At 40.0% G+C, this 17,472-nt stretch overlaps 1 protein-coding gene across 8 annotated transcripts in view; it reads left to right on the top strand.

Annotated features, from left to right (window-relative positions):
* The window catches only part of ppfibp2a (PPFIA binding protein 2a), a 51,921-nt gene that overhangs the window by 22,432 nt on the left and 12,017 nt on the right, over positions 1–17,472 (top strand). For 7 of the 8 annotated variants that reach the window (XM_064336142.1, XM_064336143.1, XM_064336145.1 and 4 more), the window contains 6 exons: positions 2,317–2,408; positions 3,789–3,897; positions 8,765–8,896; positions 12,960–13,148; positions 14,094–14,186; positions 16,929–17,040. In XM_064336142.1, the coding sequence (XP_064192212.1) occupies positions 2,317–2,408; positions 3,789–3,897; positions 8,765–8,896; positions 12,960–13,148; positions 14,094–14,186; positions 16,929–17,040 (727 nt within the window). The remainder of the gene's footprint in view (positions 1–2,316; positions 2,409–3,788; positions 3,898–8,764; positions 8,897–12,959; positions 13,149–14,093; positions 14,187–16,928; positions 17,041–17,472) is intronic. The other variant, XM_064336146.1, reaches the window with a different exon arrangement.

The raw sequence follows: 17,472 nt of genomic DNA, 5'->3' as shown, positions 1-17,472 counted from the left end.
GTAAGGGCACTCATGCCAGTACTTGGAACAAGTTCATTTTCCAATAATAAATAATAAAAAAATTAAGGAAAAAAAAACTTTTGGTCAATGCGGAACTTAACTTTGAAGTGTTGACTGCATTTCTGCTTTGATTGATTGAATATTTTGAAAGAAAATATTTTCCCCATATGCTATAGCAGGAGAAAGCCTGAACCATGTCTGGTTCCTTTTTTAATATAACAGCCCACAGTAGTGGTCACCTCTGTGCCCAGTAAAGACCACTGTGGATTTTCTTTTTCCCTCTATTTCCTAACTAACTTTGAGTCAGGACTACTTATAGTAACCTCCGATGGGTCTATATTTTCTTTTGCTGCCTTTTTAGTTAATTGCCATTCCAAACAAAATACAACATGTCTTATGTGGTGACCAGCAAAGGTTCAATGGATTTCTTAAATGCCTATACATAACTGTTAACTGTCTTGCCGTGCACGGAAGACATCGGGTTCTGGTGAGTAGCCTGGCTCTATGACAATTTCAAAAACGCCTTTCACGCTGCTGTCACATTAAACTAGTTTCCCAGAAATACAGACAGAAAAAAAGCCCATGAGAGGTCCACCAGCAGGATAAAGCCCAGGCATGACAAGTGACATTTTTAATCTTTCCAGCTGTTCCCACTCTTAAAAGGGATGATCATGTATGACAAGCAGCATTCTGTTGATGCTACGAAGAAAACCCCTGACAGGCTATGCTTATTTACATGATAAGACCCTTCTGTATTTTACTCAACAGTTATTTTGCATTGACAAATCCAAGACCCTGCTAAGAAATCTGGATATTAACATCCTTTAAAGAGCTTTAAGTGCTCTGCCATATCATGTAATTTCTACAACTGCATGTCCCTTTGCTTCTGAAGTAGCAGAAATCTGCATTTTGTGGAAGTTTTCACTTTGAATTTTTTTAGTGTGAACTGACGACAGTAAGCTGGGCATGGCTTTATGCTTCAGTGATGATGACCCCTACTTAAGTCAACCATAACATAAACGGCCTTTTTTCACTTTTATCACTTTCATTGACATCACATAAATGTATCACTTTTTGGAGGTTAATCCATGTTTGCTGTCAGTGTAGTTACGTTGCTGCGTTGTCACAAAAAAAAAAAAAACAGCACAAATGTTGCAAATAAAGTTTGATTAACTGGAATGGAGCGCATGGTTTGCAGTTTTCTGGTTAAAATTTTGAAAGCTACTGCCGAGAAAACGCGTTGAGTTTGCTGTCATTTATGATTAGTCATGGTTGGTAAAGTGAAGTATTTGATTGCAAATGAGTGTCTGTCACAGACAAGTCAGTGAGCAGATGTTGACAAAAAAATTGTTGTGGGAAACACTGGAGACCTTTGTGGCCAACAAGCAAATGAGGGAAATGTTTCACAGGTCACCGTTAAAGCAATCAGACTGGAACTTAATGCAGCTCGTGTCGCATTTAGTTAACATTCCAGCTATTTTTGTGCGCAAAATTGTACCTATAGGCTCCTCAGGACACACTATGTAGTTATGTTCCAGTGCAAAAGTTTGCATTGAGTGGTAGTTCCATCTTTGTTTCTGTAATATGCATGATATTTTGGTTCTATTAATGTTGCACGGCATAACTGCGGAACTGTGTTAGTGCAGCTCAACCCTCCTGTTGAGCACTAATTTCTTTGGTATCAGTTCTAAATTTACTACACACAGCTTTTCATAGTAGATTGTTGACCTGTTGGATCAGCTAAGTTCCTGCCTGCAGTTTGGGCAGGCTTATCCTCAAAAACAGTGCTTTTCTGGTCAGATTTTATATTGGTGAGGATACAGAAAAACCTAGAAAGAGCAAGGCTACTTCAGCCTTAACTGAGCAGTTTCTCGAATAAAAAATAATGATGTGTCAAAATGTATTAATGTGTCAACAGATCGTATCGCCACAAGTTGCTGTGCAAGTTATTCTCAGTTTCGAATTGCCCCTGGACATGAGAGCATTAAGTAAAGCCAGATTTTTTTTCTTATTTTTTTTTCTCAGCAGCACACTACACAGCACTAAGCATATGGAGAGCCCTGTTTTTCAGCTAAAAGACATTCAAGACTCCAAAGATTATAAAATACAGAACTGAAGTAATTCAGGCTTAACTGCTACCTTTGTTGAATTGCAAAGATCAGTATTCTTGTTTTTCCTCTGTGTGTCTGCTCTCTTTTTTAAATATATTGTACTCCTGGCATAAATGCCGTTTGCAGAATCTCTCAGTGTACACAGTGAATGGGGCTCGTTGATTCTCTTTTTTGATGGTTGTACTCTGCCTTTGTTTCTCTGCAGGTAAACCTCCAGGTGCCAGTGAACAATGAGACATATCAAGACCGCCTGTCACGTTTAGAGGGTGACAAAGAGTCGCTGGTGCTTCAGGTGAGGTGTTTCCGGCTGTTTGTCCTCTGCTATGTTGTTCATTGTGTGTGTGGAGAGTCTGGACACTCTGAAACCTCCACAAAATATTACACACCTCCCAAAAAAGCATTTACGTATGACAGTTTCTTTAATGGTAACCACGGCTAACACATTATTTGCCCAAAATAAAACACTGTGAAGAACAAGGACGAGACACATACAGCACCAGTCAAAGCCTCCTGAGTACTTAATATCAAAACAAAGAACGTCAAACAGCACAAACATACAAAACTGGGGACAGGTACAAAGGCTGCTTTTATGTGGTATGTGCAGTGACAGTGAAAGGCTCCATTTTACTCTTGCACATTGTAATTGTGAATCAAACATATCTGGGCAAGTATGAGTCCTGCGATTTATCATAAGAATCTGAGCCATGCAATTTGGCAGGTGTCTCACAGTTTTATCTGTGCATATTTGTAATAGCTGGGGCAGTATTATGTTACAGCAGAGGTGGGAAATTCCGATTCTGGTGGGCCGGTGTGTATACTAGTTTTTGTTTCCACCTAGTTGCACCTAGTACTTTACACACCGACACTGGTAGGTAAAAGCCTACTTCTACATGACAGATGTGGCTGGGCACCAGGTAAAATGAAATAAGCTTTTCACCTTTGGGTGGCAGTGCATGGCTTTTTTTGTGGTGGCACAGCTTAATTGGATATTTGTTTTTCTTTACTGTAGGACTAATGTGATATATCAAATGGAGACAGGATACTCAGCTTTAGAACACACAAAAAATATTATTTAGTGTTTGCCCTTTAAGGCCATAAGTTGGCATGAAAACTAGAAACAGATATGGCCCTCATTGCCCACCTCTGCTCTACAGTTACTGTAATCTGAATGACACGTATCTATTTGGCTTATGCTGTTTTGACTTCTATTGAGAGGTTGTACAAGATTTTTGGATTTTGGGCAAAAGCTTGTTGTCCTTATTCACTCAGCAGCACATTACTCCAGCCTTTCTTAAAACCTCTCCAGATTGGTGGGGCCAGCTATGTGCTGAGTAAGTCATAAGATGATTGGTTATGGCTTCCCTGCAGGTGGTTTGGTTTACCTTTTGACCTGCTTTACACCACATTGACCTGAACCAACTGGAATCTCAGAGCATGACACAAATTCAATTAATTTTTTTCCAGTGAATAGTGTGTCCTCATCAGAAGTACAGTGGAAAAGTTAGTGCAACAAAGAGCCAGTGTGAAACTATGCTCGGGCAGTTGGGTGAGCTTCTCTATGAAGGTGCGGCATATTGGCACGTTTCCCAAGACAGGACCGTGGGACAGGATGGGAGGGGAGGAGAGGGGGGGTGGCTATCTGGTCGTTGAGCCTGTCCTTCTTGCCCGGCAGGTGAGCGTGCTCACAGAGCAGGTGGAGGCTCAGGGGGAGAAGATTCGGGACCTGGAGAGCTCTCTGGGTGAGCACCAACACAAGCTCAGCTCCACTGAGGAAATGCTACAGCAGGTAAGGGCTTTACTCCACTTTTATGTCACATGAAATGAACTTGATCTGTAAATGACAACAGGCCTGTATTTCTGTCCTTGTTAGTATTGTTATTTTTGTATGTGTATGTACTTACTGTTGTAGAATAGGGAGACGTGGGGAAAAATAAGGTGGAACCATACATTCCCACTCACTGTGAGAACATGAATGAAATGAAATCAGCTGAATTTTGCATGAAATAAGAGTATACACGGAGTCACTGATAAACTAAGGTGTGGTTTCCTTCATAATGGCGCTGTTGTAATTTAGCACCATGCCCTTAGACTTGACTTTGTGTCCTGTTTTTACTGTGCCATATTGACATTGACATTGTGCTGGTGTTTACAGCATACTGGCTGTGTATTCACATATCCTTAACGTAGAGAACTTGCATGTGGACAAGTGCCTGTGTGCGGTGTACGTGATCATGTGCTGCAGACAAGAGGAAGTTCAATTATGAAACACGTGCACAGAGTAGTTTCACTTTTCTTTCTCACAAGGTTACTCTAAACCTAAAGTCTGTGAGGTTTTTGCAGAGAGAAAAGCAAGACTTTTCCCTTTCTTCCCTGGCTGAATTCAGACCTCATAAATGAAACCGATAATCATCCCATAAACAACCTCAGAAGTTTTCTTCAGGTTAATGAATGCCTAGATTTGTAACATTTGTCCTTAACTTTGGAAAGGTAAATGAAAACAAGTGATTTTTTTTTCATGCTTCAATAAAAAAATAAGAAACTTGTACTTGGTCACATCTTTTCAATGCTATAGATGAACTGTCAGAAGAGCAGTGCAGAGACATCAACAGCATTGTCTGTCACCGTGTCTTGACCTGGATGTGAAATAAGGGATCACACATTTGCACCACATTTAGAATCAAACACATTCTGTGTCTTGATTTTGAGAAAGTTCAGCTCCTTTTTCCCAACCAAAAGGAGCTTAAGGCTCTGCCTTTTTCACTGAGGAACACTAGAGTTGTGGTGCCAAATTGTTGTCTGATTGTTGAATTTCAGCTTAGAGATCTGTTCAGGATCCTAATGCTGGGCTAAGTCAGTTTGATGAAGTTATCTGTACTGGCTTCAGACACATCACTGAGGAATGTACCATGCGGGTTGGTCCCACAACAGCGGGGTAGAATTTACGGTGCAAGGGTGTATAAAACACACTATATGATCTGGATACCCCTTGGTCTGGGGCTGTTTTTTGTGGTTTGGGCTAGGCCCCGTAGTTTCAGTGAAGGCATATCTTAATGCCACAGCATACAATCACCATCTAGACGATTCTGTGCTTTCCCAACAGCTTGGGGGAGGTCCTTTCCTGTTTCAGCATGACAGTGCCCCTGAGCACACAATGAGGTCTATATAGAAATGGTTTTGGAGAGAGCAGTGTGGAACACCTTGCCTGGCCTGCACAGAGCCCTCAACCGCATCCAGCATCTTTGGGATCAGTTGGAATGCCAACTGAAGGCAAGGTCTACAGGCCTAATGCTCACAAATAAAGATTTCATTTTGAATATAAATATATAGTGAATATTTGAATATTAAGTATAAATTAAAATTAACTTAAGTTCTTATGTCTTCAGTTAGAAGACAGGATGCATTAATCTGCAATAAAAAAAATCCCTTGCTACCTCAATAAATCTCAGTTTAAGAAGATTTGAATAACACGGGCACTGCAAACCTCAACATATTCTTGTTTTACAGTAAAATATTTCAGTAGACACAACAGGAAAATGATAAAAAGGACATATTCTAAATGGGAAACAAAGGCAGTTCTGTTTTCCTGTGGAAGCTGCTTGTTAGATTTCACATTACAGGCCTCCGGCATATGTACAGCAGAGGGTTTCTTATACGGCTACAAATAACTGTATTTGTTTTCCCAGTGTAGGTTTATTTCTTTGGCAGGCTCGTGGCCAGACTTTGCCCTTTGTCCACGTCCACACTGAGAACTATATTTGTGCACCACAACATCACTGTGTTGTTTTCTTACATAAGTTTGCCCCATGATTATCTGTTTAGCTGGTTTTTTTTGTTTGTTTTTTTTTGGCCTAAACCAAGCATGAACAGTTTAGTGGCCTATCTATGGGTTTCTGCAGGAGTTAACAGGGGAAAAATTATAATATTAGCTTTAATAACTGTACAAAGTAAAGCCTCTTACACCCAGGTTTGAAAGAAATCCTGAACACAACTGGTTGTTTGATTCAGTATTCAAGGAGGAAGTCCAGGGCAATGGGTTCCAGGTTTCCATGACAGCCAACATACTTGGTGGCATAGTCATGTGTCAGTATTTCAGAGTAGTGTAATATATGTACATATATAGTGCAGTCTGTAAGTATTTTGACAGTGACACAAATGTAGTTCTTTTTTTCTGTATTCCAGCATGTTGGATTTGAAATGAAACAATGATGAGATCAAAGTGCAGACTTGGATTTAATTTGCACCCACATTAGGTGAACCTTGTGGGAATTTCAGCTGTGTTTTATACATAGTCCACCATTTTGGAGGCCACAAGTAATTGGACAATTAGTGCTGCTCAGCTGTTTCTTGGCCAGTTGAGTGTTTTTGCATCATTAGTTCATGCACAAGAAAGTTATTCTAGGTGTGGAATTATTATTTGGAGTCTGTTACTGTTATCTGTGCATGAGGGCCAAAGAAGTCCCAGTGCCAGTAAAGCAGGCCATCATGGAGTGGAAAAATATGAATAAATCCATCAGAGACAGAGCCAAAACTCAGGATTGTTAGAACCCACTGTTTGGTACATTGTTAAGAAGCAAAAACTGATGAGCTCAGCAATAGCAAACAACCTGGTAGACAACGGAAGACCATATAAGTGGATGACCGAAGAATACTTTCAAAAAAAGGAAGGAAAACCATTTTTAACTGTTAAACAGATCAAGAACACTCTCCAGGATGTACACATAGATGTGTGAAAGACTAAAATGAAGAGAAGACTACACCAGCATAACCAGCGTTCTGGTTCACTACAAGATACAAACCACTGGTAAGCATCAAGAACTGAAAGACCAGATTAGAGTTTGCTAAAAACATTAAAAACCTTTAGAGTTTTGCAACAAAGTCGTATGGACAGATGAGATGAGTATTAACCTGTACCAACATGTTCTTGACTGGCTATGTCAATCACCGGACCTGAATCCAACTGAACATGTGTTTTACTTGCTGCAGACAAGACTGAAGGCAAAAACGAAATGAACAGGAAATGGCTGTAGTACAGGCCTGACAAAGAATCACTAGGGAAGATACCCAGCGTCTGGTGTTATCATGTTTCACAGACTTCAGGAAGTCATTGAATGCAAATGATTTGCAACCAAATACTAAGTACAATGGCTTTGTTTAAAATGATTTTCAATTGGCCAGTTACTTTTGGTGGGTGGGGGGGGGGGGGTGGCTATGTATAAAAAGGGCTGTAATTCCTACATGGATGGCTGAGTATGGATGTAAATACCCTTAAAATAAAACTGACATCCTGCACTTTAACCTCATATTCATTGTTTTGTTTCAAATTCAATGAGTACAGCCAAAACAACAAAAATAGTGTTACTGTCAAAATACTTACGGACGGCACTATGTGTATACACGCACACACCCACGCAATTTTTAAATCATTTTTGGAATGTGGGTGGTTTGTGATACGCTGGGCTTTGGGCACAGTGCCCCTTCCTGGTTCTCTGCCCGCGTGAACAGGTGGAATCAATCCCAGAATTCCACCTGCAATTGTTCAGCGTGGTCGGACACGCCTCTGGCTCCAGAAAGATTCCTATTTCAAAAGCACGAGATGCCTGACCGAATTCTCCCCTCACCACACAACACTATGAGCAAGCTGTGAGCCATCTCTCACTGTTTGATGTGCGCTGCAAGTATAGGATCCTGTGGCATACGGCCAGATGCATAGCCTAGGCAAGCGAAATGATTACTGCTATACTACTCTGACTGCAAAATAAGGTAGGATATATCCTCTTAGCATCCATATCTATTTGTTCACTCAAATTCAAAGAAGGATTCTTTTCTGATTGATGTTCATTGAAAGAATTCTATCAAATGCTTGACTCAACACTTCTACAGTATTACTTTAACTGGAAATAATGTTACTGCCACGTAGCAAATTGAATGGCAATCCGTGGCAATGCTGAAGAATCGCAGTTTACTGTTCCCTTGAAGTAATCATGTTTTCAGCTGTTTTTCTTTTTCTGATGACATGGCTTATATTTTCCCCTTGCAATCTCTACGATGCTCAGATAATGTCTTGTTTTAAAACTGGTAAGCTGGATGTGGCTCTTCCAAATATGGATTTATGCCAAAGAAATCCTTCCCTGCGAGCAATATTCTAAATTCATAACTGATAATCATTAATAGCTGTTTTAGTAAAGTGACATACCTCTAACCCTGAGTTCAGATAAAGAAAGCCTGCAAGAAGCTTGTGCTACTGGCAAGTCAGTGAGAGTTTTTGGCTTGACAGGACTTCAGTGTGTCTGATGTATAGGCCTTGTGCAAAACAAAAGCCACCTGTTCTACCTTGGACACACGTTCCCTCTCCTGGGATTTCTCACCCTGTTGCAGTATCTTGCCACTGGCCTCGGAATCTGGGGCGTGCCCTGCAGGCTCCGCCTCCCCCATTCCCGTGTCGACCAGTGACCGAAAGCATAAAAATAGAGCACGTATCTGTATATATTTAGCAGTGGCAGATCCGGCTGAAAACACTGGGTCAGGGGAAGGGGGGAGGGGGGTGGTTTGTGGCAACCAGCAGTATGTGACATCACTTGGTCACTTTGTTTTTGTGTGTGTGCATGTGTGTGTGTGTGCGCACATATGATTGTGTGTGTGTGTGTGTGCCCCAGGAGCTGTTTAGTCGGACGTCACTGGAGACCGAGAAGCTGGATCTTATGGATGAGGTTTCCCATCTGAAGTTGAAGCTTGTAGGCATGGAGGATCAACCCAGCGAAGGGGACAGCAAGCAGCACAAAGCTGAGGTGCGGATCAGGGGTTGGGCTGGGGGCAGTGTCATTCAGCCGCTAAGGGTAAACACCCAGAAGGCTTCGCTTCCACGGGAACGGAACCTCGCCATTTGCTGGATAGGGTAAACAGGCACCAGAAAGGGAGAGAGGGAACTTGTGTTCTTTTAAGGTCTGGAGGGAAGGGCCTGGTGTGGCCCCAAGCCCAGGGTCCCGCTTCTGGTAGGATCTGACTTTAATGTGTGTCTTGTGTAAGATAAAACCAGCCTAGAACGACCGAGGGCGGCCGACGCATACAAAAATAACATTACAACAGCCACAGACCTGCCATCAGAAGCTAACCACATTGACCAGATAAAACACTCCATTGTCCTATTTGTTAAGTTGTTTTCTTGGAAAGCAAGAGGATGTAGGACATGCTGTTTTGTGTATTTAGACAGAAGTTGTATATGAAGTAGTGCATGTAAACAGTCAGTCACGCACAGTTCCCCTTGTCTGGACACCCAAGCTCATTGCGCAATAGGCAATATATATATGTCTCGTAGCAATGAAAACAGAGTTAGATCAGTGAGCATTACACCATACAGTAGTACAGTTACAGCATAAGCTGTACTGGTGAAAACACCAAACTCTACTGGTGTGAGTGAATGAATATGTTGAAAGAGGGATTTGCGCTCACTACATTCAGAATGTTACAAGTTTACGTTTTCATTGGATTTTCATACAGCACATATCTGCGAATAGATTGCACTGTGATTCAAATTTAATGCAGCCCTGCTGTCACACATTTCTGAATGGGGGAGGCACCACTAATCAAGCTCTCTACACAAGGTATTATATTATAGGACAAATAGGATCAGGTGACCACTAAGGCAAATCACCTCCAGTTATTATCTGATTTATTGTGCTTTTATTAACTCTTAACAAAACCCTTAAACCCTTATTACTGGTCCTATCTGCTTATTCTTTTGGATTTCTTTTGTCTGTAATACTATGTGTGATCTGAATATGTGATAAATACAGTATTTGATGACAATAGGTATAGTGTAGCATATTCTTGAAAAGACTTTGCACTTCTGATCAAGCTTCTCTAAATATCCAGCCCAATACATTAATTATATGATAATGGTCTGGTATATAAATTGCTATGGTAAAGGAGCAATATGAAAATTATTATTTTGTTTACAAAATAACAATATTTTTGTGACCATTTCTGATAGCAGATGCAGGTTTAACACTCAGTTAATAGGGTTAAACAACTAGGAGAATAATATGCTGTAAGAACCTTCCGATGAAGCACTTAATCTAAGTATCTAGAAATGGGAATTGCCTTGTATATAATTAGCTGCTTCGTATATATTCAATATTCCCATGTGTAAGGATTGTTGTTATTAGCGATTAATGTCCTGCTATTTGTATTTGGCAACAAAATAACTTGTAGACATCTTAATGAGATGTAATCATAGGGCCTAATTATTGTCATAGGGCCTAAATATGCAACACAGTTACTCAGTTCTGATCAATTCTTAACAAACACTCTTCCCATTTCCACATCAGCTCCAACTCTATCACTGAAAGAGCCCATTGTGCGGTTTTATAAATGTGTTTAAAATCAACTGTTCTGAACGGGCTCTGTTATGTGTAATTTTTATGTATAAAAAGATTATTTGCAGCTCTGTCGGCCTTTAACTTTGTCAACAAGGCATTGGATTTATCTGTCAGTCTGGTTACCATTACCATCCAAAATTGGCACTGTATTGTTTAAGTATTCAGCAGGGCCAAAGTCAGAACAATACTATTTTAATTTTGAAACTTTAGCTCCACATACCCTCCCTAATACTCAGAAGTTTGCAATGTTATTATTTGCTGTGAATTTTCTGAGAAATTTATTCATGCCTCAAAATGGTTTGTGGACATTTGGTTTGTAAAAATTATGATTTTACTCTTGACAAATGAAAAACATCGCCTTGTCAACCCATTCTCCTAATTTCTATTATTGATTAGTCAAGATGTTTTACTTGTTTTCTGTAAAACCACGAACACTGGCCAGGGTTTATCAAGCAATATTACAAAGAATCATGGGCAGAGGCATGTTAGGATGTTTGTTTACTGAGTGTGATCGTCTGTTCAGCTCACAACAACTCTTAATGACAGCTTTTTTATATCCTAGCGTGCTTCCAAGTATTTTATTTGGTTTGACAAATTGAGAGTAGTGAAAAGACTAAGGTGGCATAGCTGTAATTTAAAAGCAGCACATATTCCATATAATACCCAGACAGGCAAATGAGAATTAGATGAGTGTCTTCTTTGGGTTTACATTACAATATGTCATGAAAGATATTTGATCGATTTAACTCATTGTGTTCCAATAATCCCTTTTGTCAGCTCTGTCAGTTTGTATGTGGCATGTGAACCCCATCAGAATGTAATGGAAACAGCCTTGCTTTACAGGCTGTGGATATACAGACAGCCTTCTTACAGTAACTTTGCAAGGTTAGATTGGGAATTCAAGAAGGAATCAGGAAATTTCCTGTTCATACTTGATGGAGCTGAATTGACAGTTACTGGAAGGCAGCTTCCTATATGAAAAATGAGCACAATTAAAACCTTTCCGTTGACTATCCTCATCAACATTCAGTTTCATAAAAGAGAAGTCACATTTAAAAACAATGATATTTCTTATTTTGTAATTTAATATGCAGATATTTAATATGTTTAATATGGAGTGCACAGAAATCCCTGGTCCCCCTGTCCTCGTACTGTAAATCCAAACGGCCTTCAAAGACATAACACGCATTATGGTATGGTACTATGATATCTGAGCCCTCTCTCTGCATTGTTTCATTCACAAACACTGCTCCATTGCTTAACAGCTGCAGAGATCCCTTTGAGGTTAAAGAGAAACAGGAATTTGTTATGAACATTCCATACATAAACTTACTTTCACCAAAGAAATAACCTTTGCTTAGAACCACTAAACAGTCAGCTATATATATATAGGTGTGGACGTGTTCCTGGTCATCTGGCATAACATTTGCGGTGAATTCCATTGGAGTTTGCTTAGCCCACCGTCACACAGGCATTTCAGGCATTTCAGCTAAAACATGTATACACAGATGGACTATTGTTCACTTAAATATATGATTCATTGATGTTAATTATATGGCATTTTTTATATACAGGCATGTGCTGCATTAACTGTAAGTGAAACAATTCATTACAATATGTCTATTGTTTTGAACATAATAAATGTATGGAGAAACCCCTATTCATGCAATGTGGATGTAATGCATAACACCATTTCTCCGATAAAGGCAGTTTGCCAAAATGTTTAAAATATTTGCCTTAAAGTTGAGTAGGGACATTTTTGTTTTGTTGCTACTGAATAATTTTGATCTTGTAATCCTTTAAACTTAAAGAAGCACAACCCACTTCTTTTAAAAATGTATTACAAACAAGCCTACATAATATGCAACACATTTTTGCAGTTGTGAAGATTTTACACTGCTTAGACACATGTGTCTAAGCTCCTGCTTAGACACATTTTGCCCTGAAATTACCCAGCAAGAGTCAAGCTCTACTTTAGCTGAAAGACAAATGTGCGCACAGCAGAACTTCTCAAACTGGATTAGAAGGCCAGCGGCTTATTACCTCGGTGTTTGTTTCTCAGGTGCAACATTTTATTGAGCGCAGATTAGTGGGAGCAGCACTGGCATCCATCATCCTTGTGTCTGTTTTTCTGATGCATAAACATGACATAAAATATGACATTCACATGCTACTGCATGTCAGAGTATATCTTGGGAATGATGAGAAACGAAAAAATAGTGTTGGAGGCGTGCACGCACGCATACGTAAACACAAACACGCACATTCCCACGCATGCACACATACCCATGCACCACATACCCTCACACACACACAGTCAGAGACACATACAGTACACACTCTCTCACACACACACACATCACCACCCAGACATGTCTCTACTTGCATTATTTCCAGTGAATTCACATTATACCCCCTTTTTCTCTTTGAGGTGATCTGATATTTATGTAATCTGTGTCTTTCCCTCCCCCAGTGCGTAGTCAATCTGATCAGTGAGCTCCAGGAGCAGATGTGTAAGTTTCAGCTGGAGATCAGTAGCAGGATCCAGGAGAAAAGGGCCCTGGAAAAGCAGGCAACTGACAGTAGCCTGCAGGAAGCCCACCAGAGCCCAAGCCCTGACCTCGGCGGCTCTGAGGACCACTGTCGCTGTAGAGGAGAGAACGTAGGCTTACAACCAAACGCTTGCTTCTCCTCTAACCCTAACAATACTTCACCCCCTTCTGGAAACTAACACGCTTACCCTAAGTCACGCTCCCATGTGGCACCCAAACAGCAGGAGATGAAGAAAGGGTTTTTCGGTGTTGGAGTCGAATTTGTCTTGGTCTGCTTGGTCTGAGTGTTTTGTTTGCTTTCTTAGCCAGAGCAGTTTTCTGTGTCAGTGTGGTGTTGCCTGCATGTCAGCCGGGGTGGAATTTTTTCATGACTGACTTTTGCTGTATTACGCTATTCTTGTGTCATGCGACACAGATTTGACCAAATAAATAGTGAGTTGGAACCTCACCTCGCCAGCAGAGGCTGTGGAGTTGAAGCACATGTGCACATGAGCCTCATGGTCTGACTGTTCTGACTGTTGTTCACTATTTATTGTGTTCTTTGTTGGGTTCAATAGCTTTTTATTGATGGCTTAAGCCATCAATTGAAGCTTAAGCCATCAATGGCTGCGACTGATCACTGTGTGTGTCACATCTCTCGGGGTGAAGGTGGAGGTGTTTACTTGATGTCTCAGCACTTATGCTTTCTATTCTCTGCATCTTTTGAAAAACTGTCATATTACATTTAGTTTCCACCTTTCCCTTCAAAAGTCTTAAAAATGGCCAAATACCCCCAGCCTCTGAAAGGTTTCCTTTTTTAAAAGTAGTATCTTGTATTGGCTGAGTCTCACAGCAAGCATCGCAATCTCCAGGCAACACGTGCCCAGCAACCACAGCTTAACATAATGCATAAAGTGCTTTCCTTTTCAGACAGCAACACATTTGTATTGAACTTAATCTGGATGGTGGAACTAGGCTGTGTTTAAGGCATCCACAGTGTTCTGTTTGCAGACTTGATTTGAAAATTGGATACTGTACATTAAGGTTGTGTCTCACTTGTGTTTTTCTATTAACAGGGCCTTTTGACAGAGTTAAAAGTGCTGAAGTGTAAAGTTAATGAACTGCAAGAGGAGAAATGTCAGTATGAAAAGAAATTGAAGGCAACAAAGGTAAACAAAAAATAATGCTTTTGGATTTTTCAACTATTTTAGCCTCGTTTAGAATTTTGTCACTTAACTCTGCATATTTGCACCTATCCAGTGTACTAATTATTCACTGTCTTTCTGTTTGCTTGGCTGAATCAGTCATCAACAATACCCATGCTTACCTGTTCTGCCTTTTGTCTTCCAATTTATTTTTGTTTAAGAAAGCCTGTCACTCTGGTCTTTTCTCTGAGTGAAATAGGTCAGAGGTAACCTTTCCTGCTCTCTTTTCAGCCTGCACGCCCACTGCTTTTTCACGCTCTGTTTCCTTCTAGCTCTCTATCTCTTCCTCTCTCCACGTGTGCTACCAGTCGCTAATGACCAAGCTTTCTAGCCTGAAGCTTACCGTAGAGCACACGCAGGTAGAGAGGCAGCACTGGGAGGAACAGTGCAGGACAGCTCAGGTGCATCACTCACTCTGACCCCTCAGTCCCTCTGACCACCAGCCACCACCAGCTCCATCCCTGCCCCTGCTGCCATAACCCCCACCCTGAGGATTTAGGCCAAAAATCCTTCACTTAAACTGATCGTGCCTCTCAGCTGGATTTGTTTTTCGGTTTTCTTGAATAAGAGGAAATTGTTAAACATCCGTCAGGAAGTCATTCTCTCTGGCCTAATTGTATCTCATGTGGCACTGTGTTTTTGTGTTCACATCATATTAGACCTTTGCAATGTTAAGACTTTATTCGATTCTACCCAGGTAGTTCCATCATTGTATACACAAGGCTTCAAATTTTAACTATTGAATAAACTCCATTCGTAAAATCATCGGGGCATTAAGTTGAGTCACAGATTGTATATAATCTTTACATCACAAACATGTCCTGGTTGCAAACATGATTATAATGATTACATGATCTGTGAATCCATAAAATTACATTCTTATATATTTTTGCACTGTGAGAAAAACATCACCATGACAAAAAATAAAAAAATAAAAACATCACCCTGACAAAATGATACTCGTTATTAAGGTTGCCTAATTCATGGCTTGATTTACATGAGAGAAATGATCAGATTAATGGGAAGAATTTGACATTTGCTATTTGAGTCTCACAAACTATCACTGCTCATAAAGTTAAACCTGCTGTAATGGAATCTTGTTCACCCAATCCTATCCAGCATTATTAATTATGTAGCATAATCGCAATACACACAGGCTACTCTGTATATCTGGCTAGTTTTCTGTATATCCAGATCATTCTGCCTTGAATAATTGTATATCTACAGTGTAGTTACCATTCAGTATAATATAAACATGTTTGTTGTATATTTGAACTTAAAATAAATATTTTAATCAGCAAATTGTATGCAACCTTTTTTTCAAATATCATATATATTTCCTATATTCAGAAGTATGTTTTTACCATATTTGACTTATATTACAACTACATATGATCTGGTATGTTACAATATAATGAATGTTCAGCTGCTTCAAATATGAAAACCATTGATCATAAATGCAATGGCTTCTAGTGCATGTAAATAGGACAAAAGAAAACTGCAAAGAAAATATGCAGTTGATGTTCATTGGGCGAGACAGTTCACTCTAACCTCCACTGCTTCCAGACATAGAACCAATAAAGGAACTGGGCATGCCTGAGTAGATATCTGTACATTCAGATAATTTCCTCAGGAATAGGGGTCAGTCGTGCAAACAGAGGAAGGCTACAGGTTCAGATCCCTTTTGAGGAACCACTGTTTTCCTGAAATTAAGTATCTAGTTTGTATCCATGATTTATATATTAGTATACTGTTCATGGTATATACACTATGTGGTGAATGCAAGTCACTTATGGGGGCCACATGGGTCTGTTGAGTAACCAAAATGGATTACTGTAGATAATCAGTATTTATTTTGCATTCATCAATAATGGGCAATCTTCTCATAAATATGGATATCAAAATATAGTGAAAAGCAGTAACAGAGATGAGAGTTTCTTGGCCAGTGTATGACTCTTGCCTTTCCTCAGCATAAACTAATCTTCACTACTCTTAGCTATGTTGCATTTTCCTCAGACTGTGAGCATTGCCCACATGCATAACACAGAATAATACAATTCATAGAATGCAGTGTCTAAACAGGCAAATTCCATGTCCAGCTTTTACGCAAAGTTTCACAGGACAGATTGCTTGAATGAGATTCCTTGCTATGCATGTGTACCATTTCATCTAATGTAGTGTACCTTTCCCATTCCACTTTCTAGAGTGCTTTTGCATGCCTCATTTAAAGTTGATGTGCAATGTGATTGTGAGCTATGTTACTGTATATGCATCTGGTATAGGCAAAGGCAGTCCTGCTTCTTCCGTAAACCTGAATAAATAAGGTGGTCCAAGTTTAAATGTTGGCCAAGATGGTCATTTAAAGTAGTTTAACTAAGGAATTCCCTGCAAATCAAATGGAATGGCATTGGTCACCTCTGAAAACACTCTGTGGCCCCGTAGCATAACAATAAGGGCAGACTTTAATGTGAAAGCACTCTGAGTTTTTAATCCTTTTATCCATACCGTACATTCTACTTTTAAGAGGAACATTATCTTTGTTTTTGTGTTTTGTTGAAAGTAATAGTTTGTGAAAATTGATCTCCTCATAGAAGGGATATTTGAATAAGATCGATTCAGATATTCGGACATTTTGGATGAGTCTCTGTTGTTTAGTATCTCTGACAGATGATGCAGAATAAAAAGTAATTCTGAGCTCGTTCACAGGCAGAAATCTCAGACCTGCAGCAGCTTCTTGCAGAAAAAGATGCCGAAATCGACTGTTTGCAGAGGCAGCTCACAACAGGAGGCCCTGCAACTGCCACCGGTGCGGATAAAGGTAAAATGACCATTTTGTGAATCTGTGTATGTCTCTGATATCCTCTCACACTGGACTGTGCGGTTTGTGGTTTTTAATAACCAAGTGAGAATTTCCCCATCCCTCTAGGGGTCTTTAATAAACCAAGCGACGCCCCCACATTTTGTGATTAGAGCACAGGAAGAATGTTCCACTGTCACATGATCCACTCCGTGGAACAATTCTATCTCACCTAGCAATCTCCCAATGATTCCTGTTGCAATGATTTGCCGTTGTGTCAGGTAAGTATAGTTGAATGAGACAGTATTAACAGTGGAGGCTAAATATTTAATGCAAACACAGATGTGCTCCCAGAAGGCTGCTCATCACTCTCCTGGATTCCGTGAATATTTATTCTGAACCTCTGAAGTGCTAAGCCAAATTTGGCAATTAAACATTTTAATTCAAAATATT

Source organism: Anguilla rostrata, chromosome 5 (assembly GCF_018555375.3).
Source record: "Anguilla rostrata isolate EN2019 chromosome 5, ASM1855537v3, whole genome shotgun sequence".
Lineage (NCBI taxonomy): Eukaryota > Metazoa > Chordata > Actinopteri > Anguilliformes > Anguillidae > Anguilla > Anguilla rostrata.
This window is presented reverse-complemented; position numbering and strand designations above follow the sequence as displayed.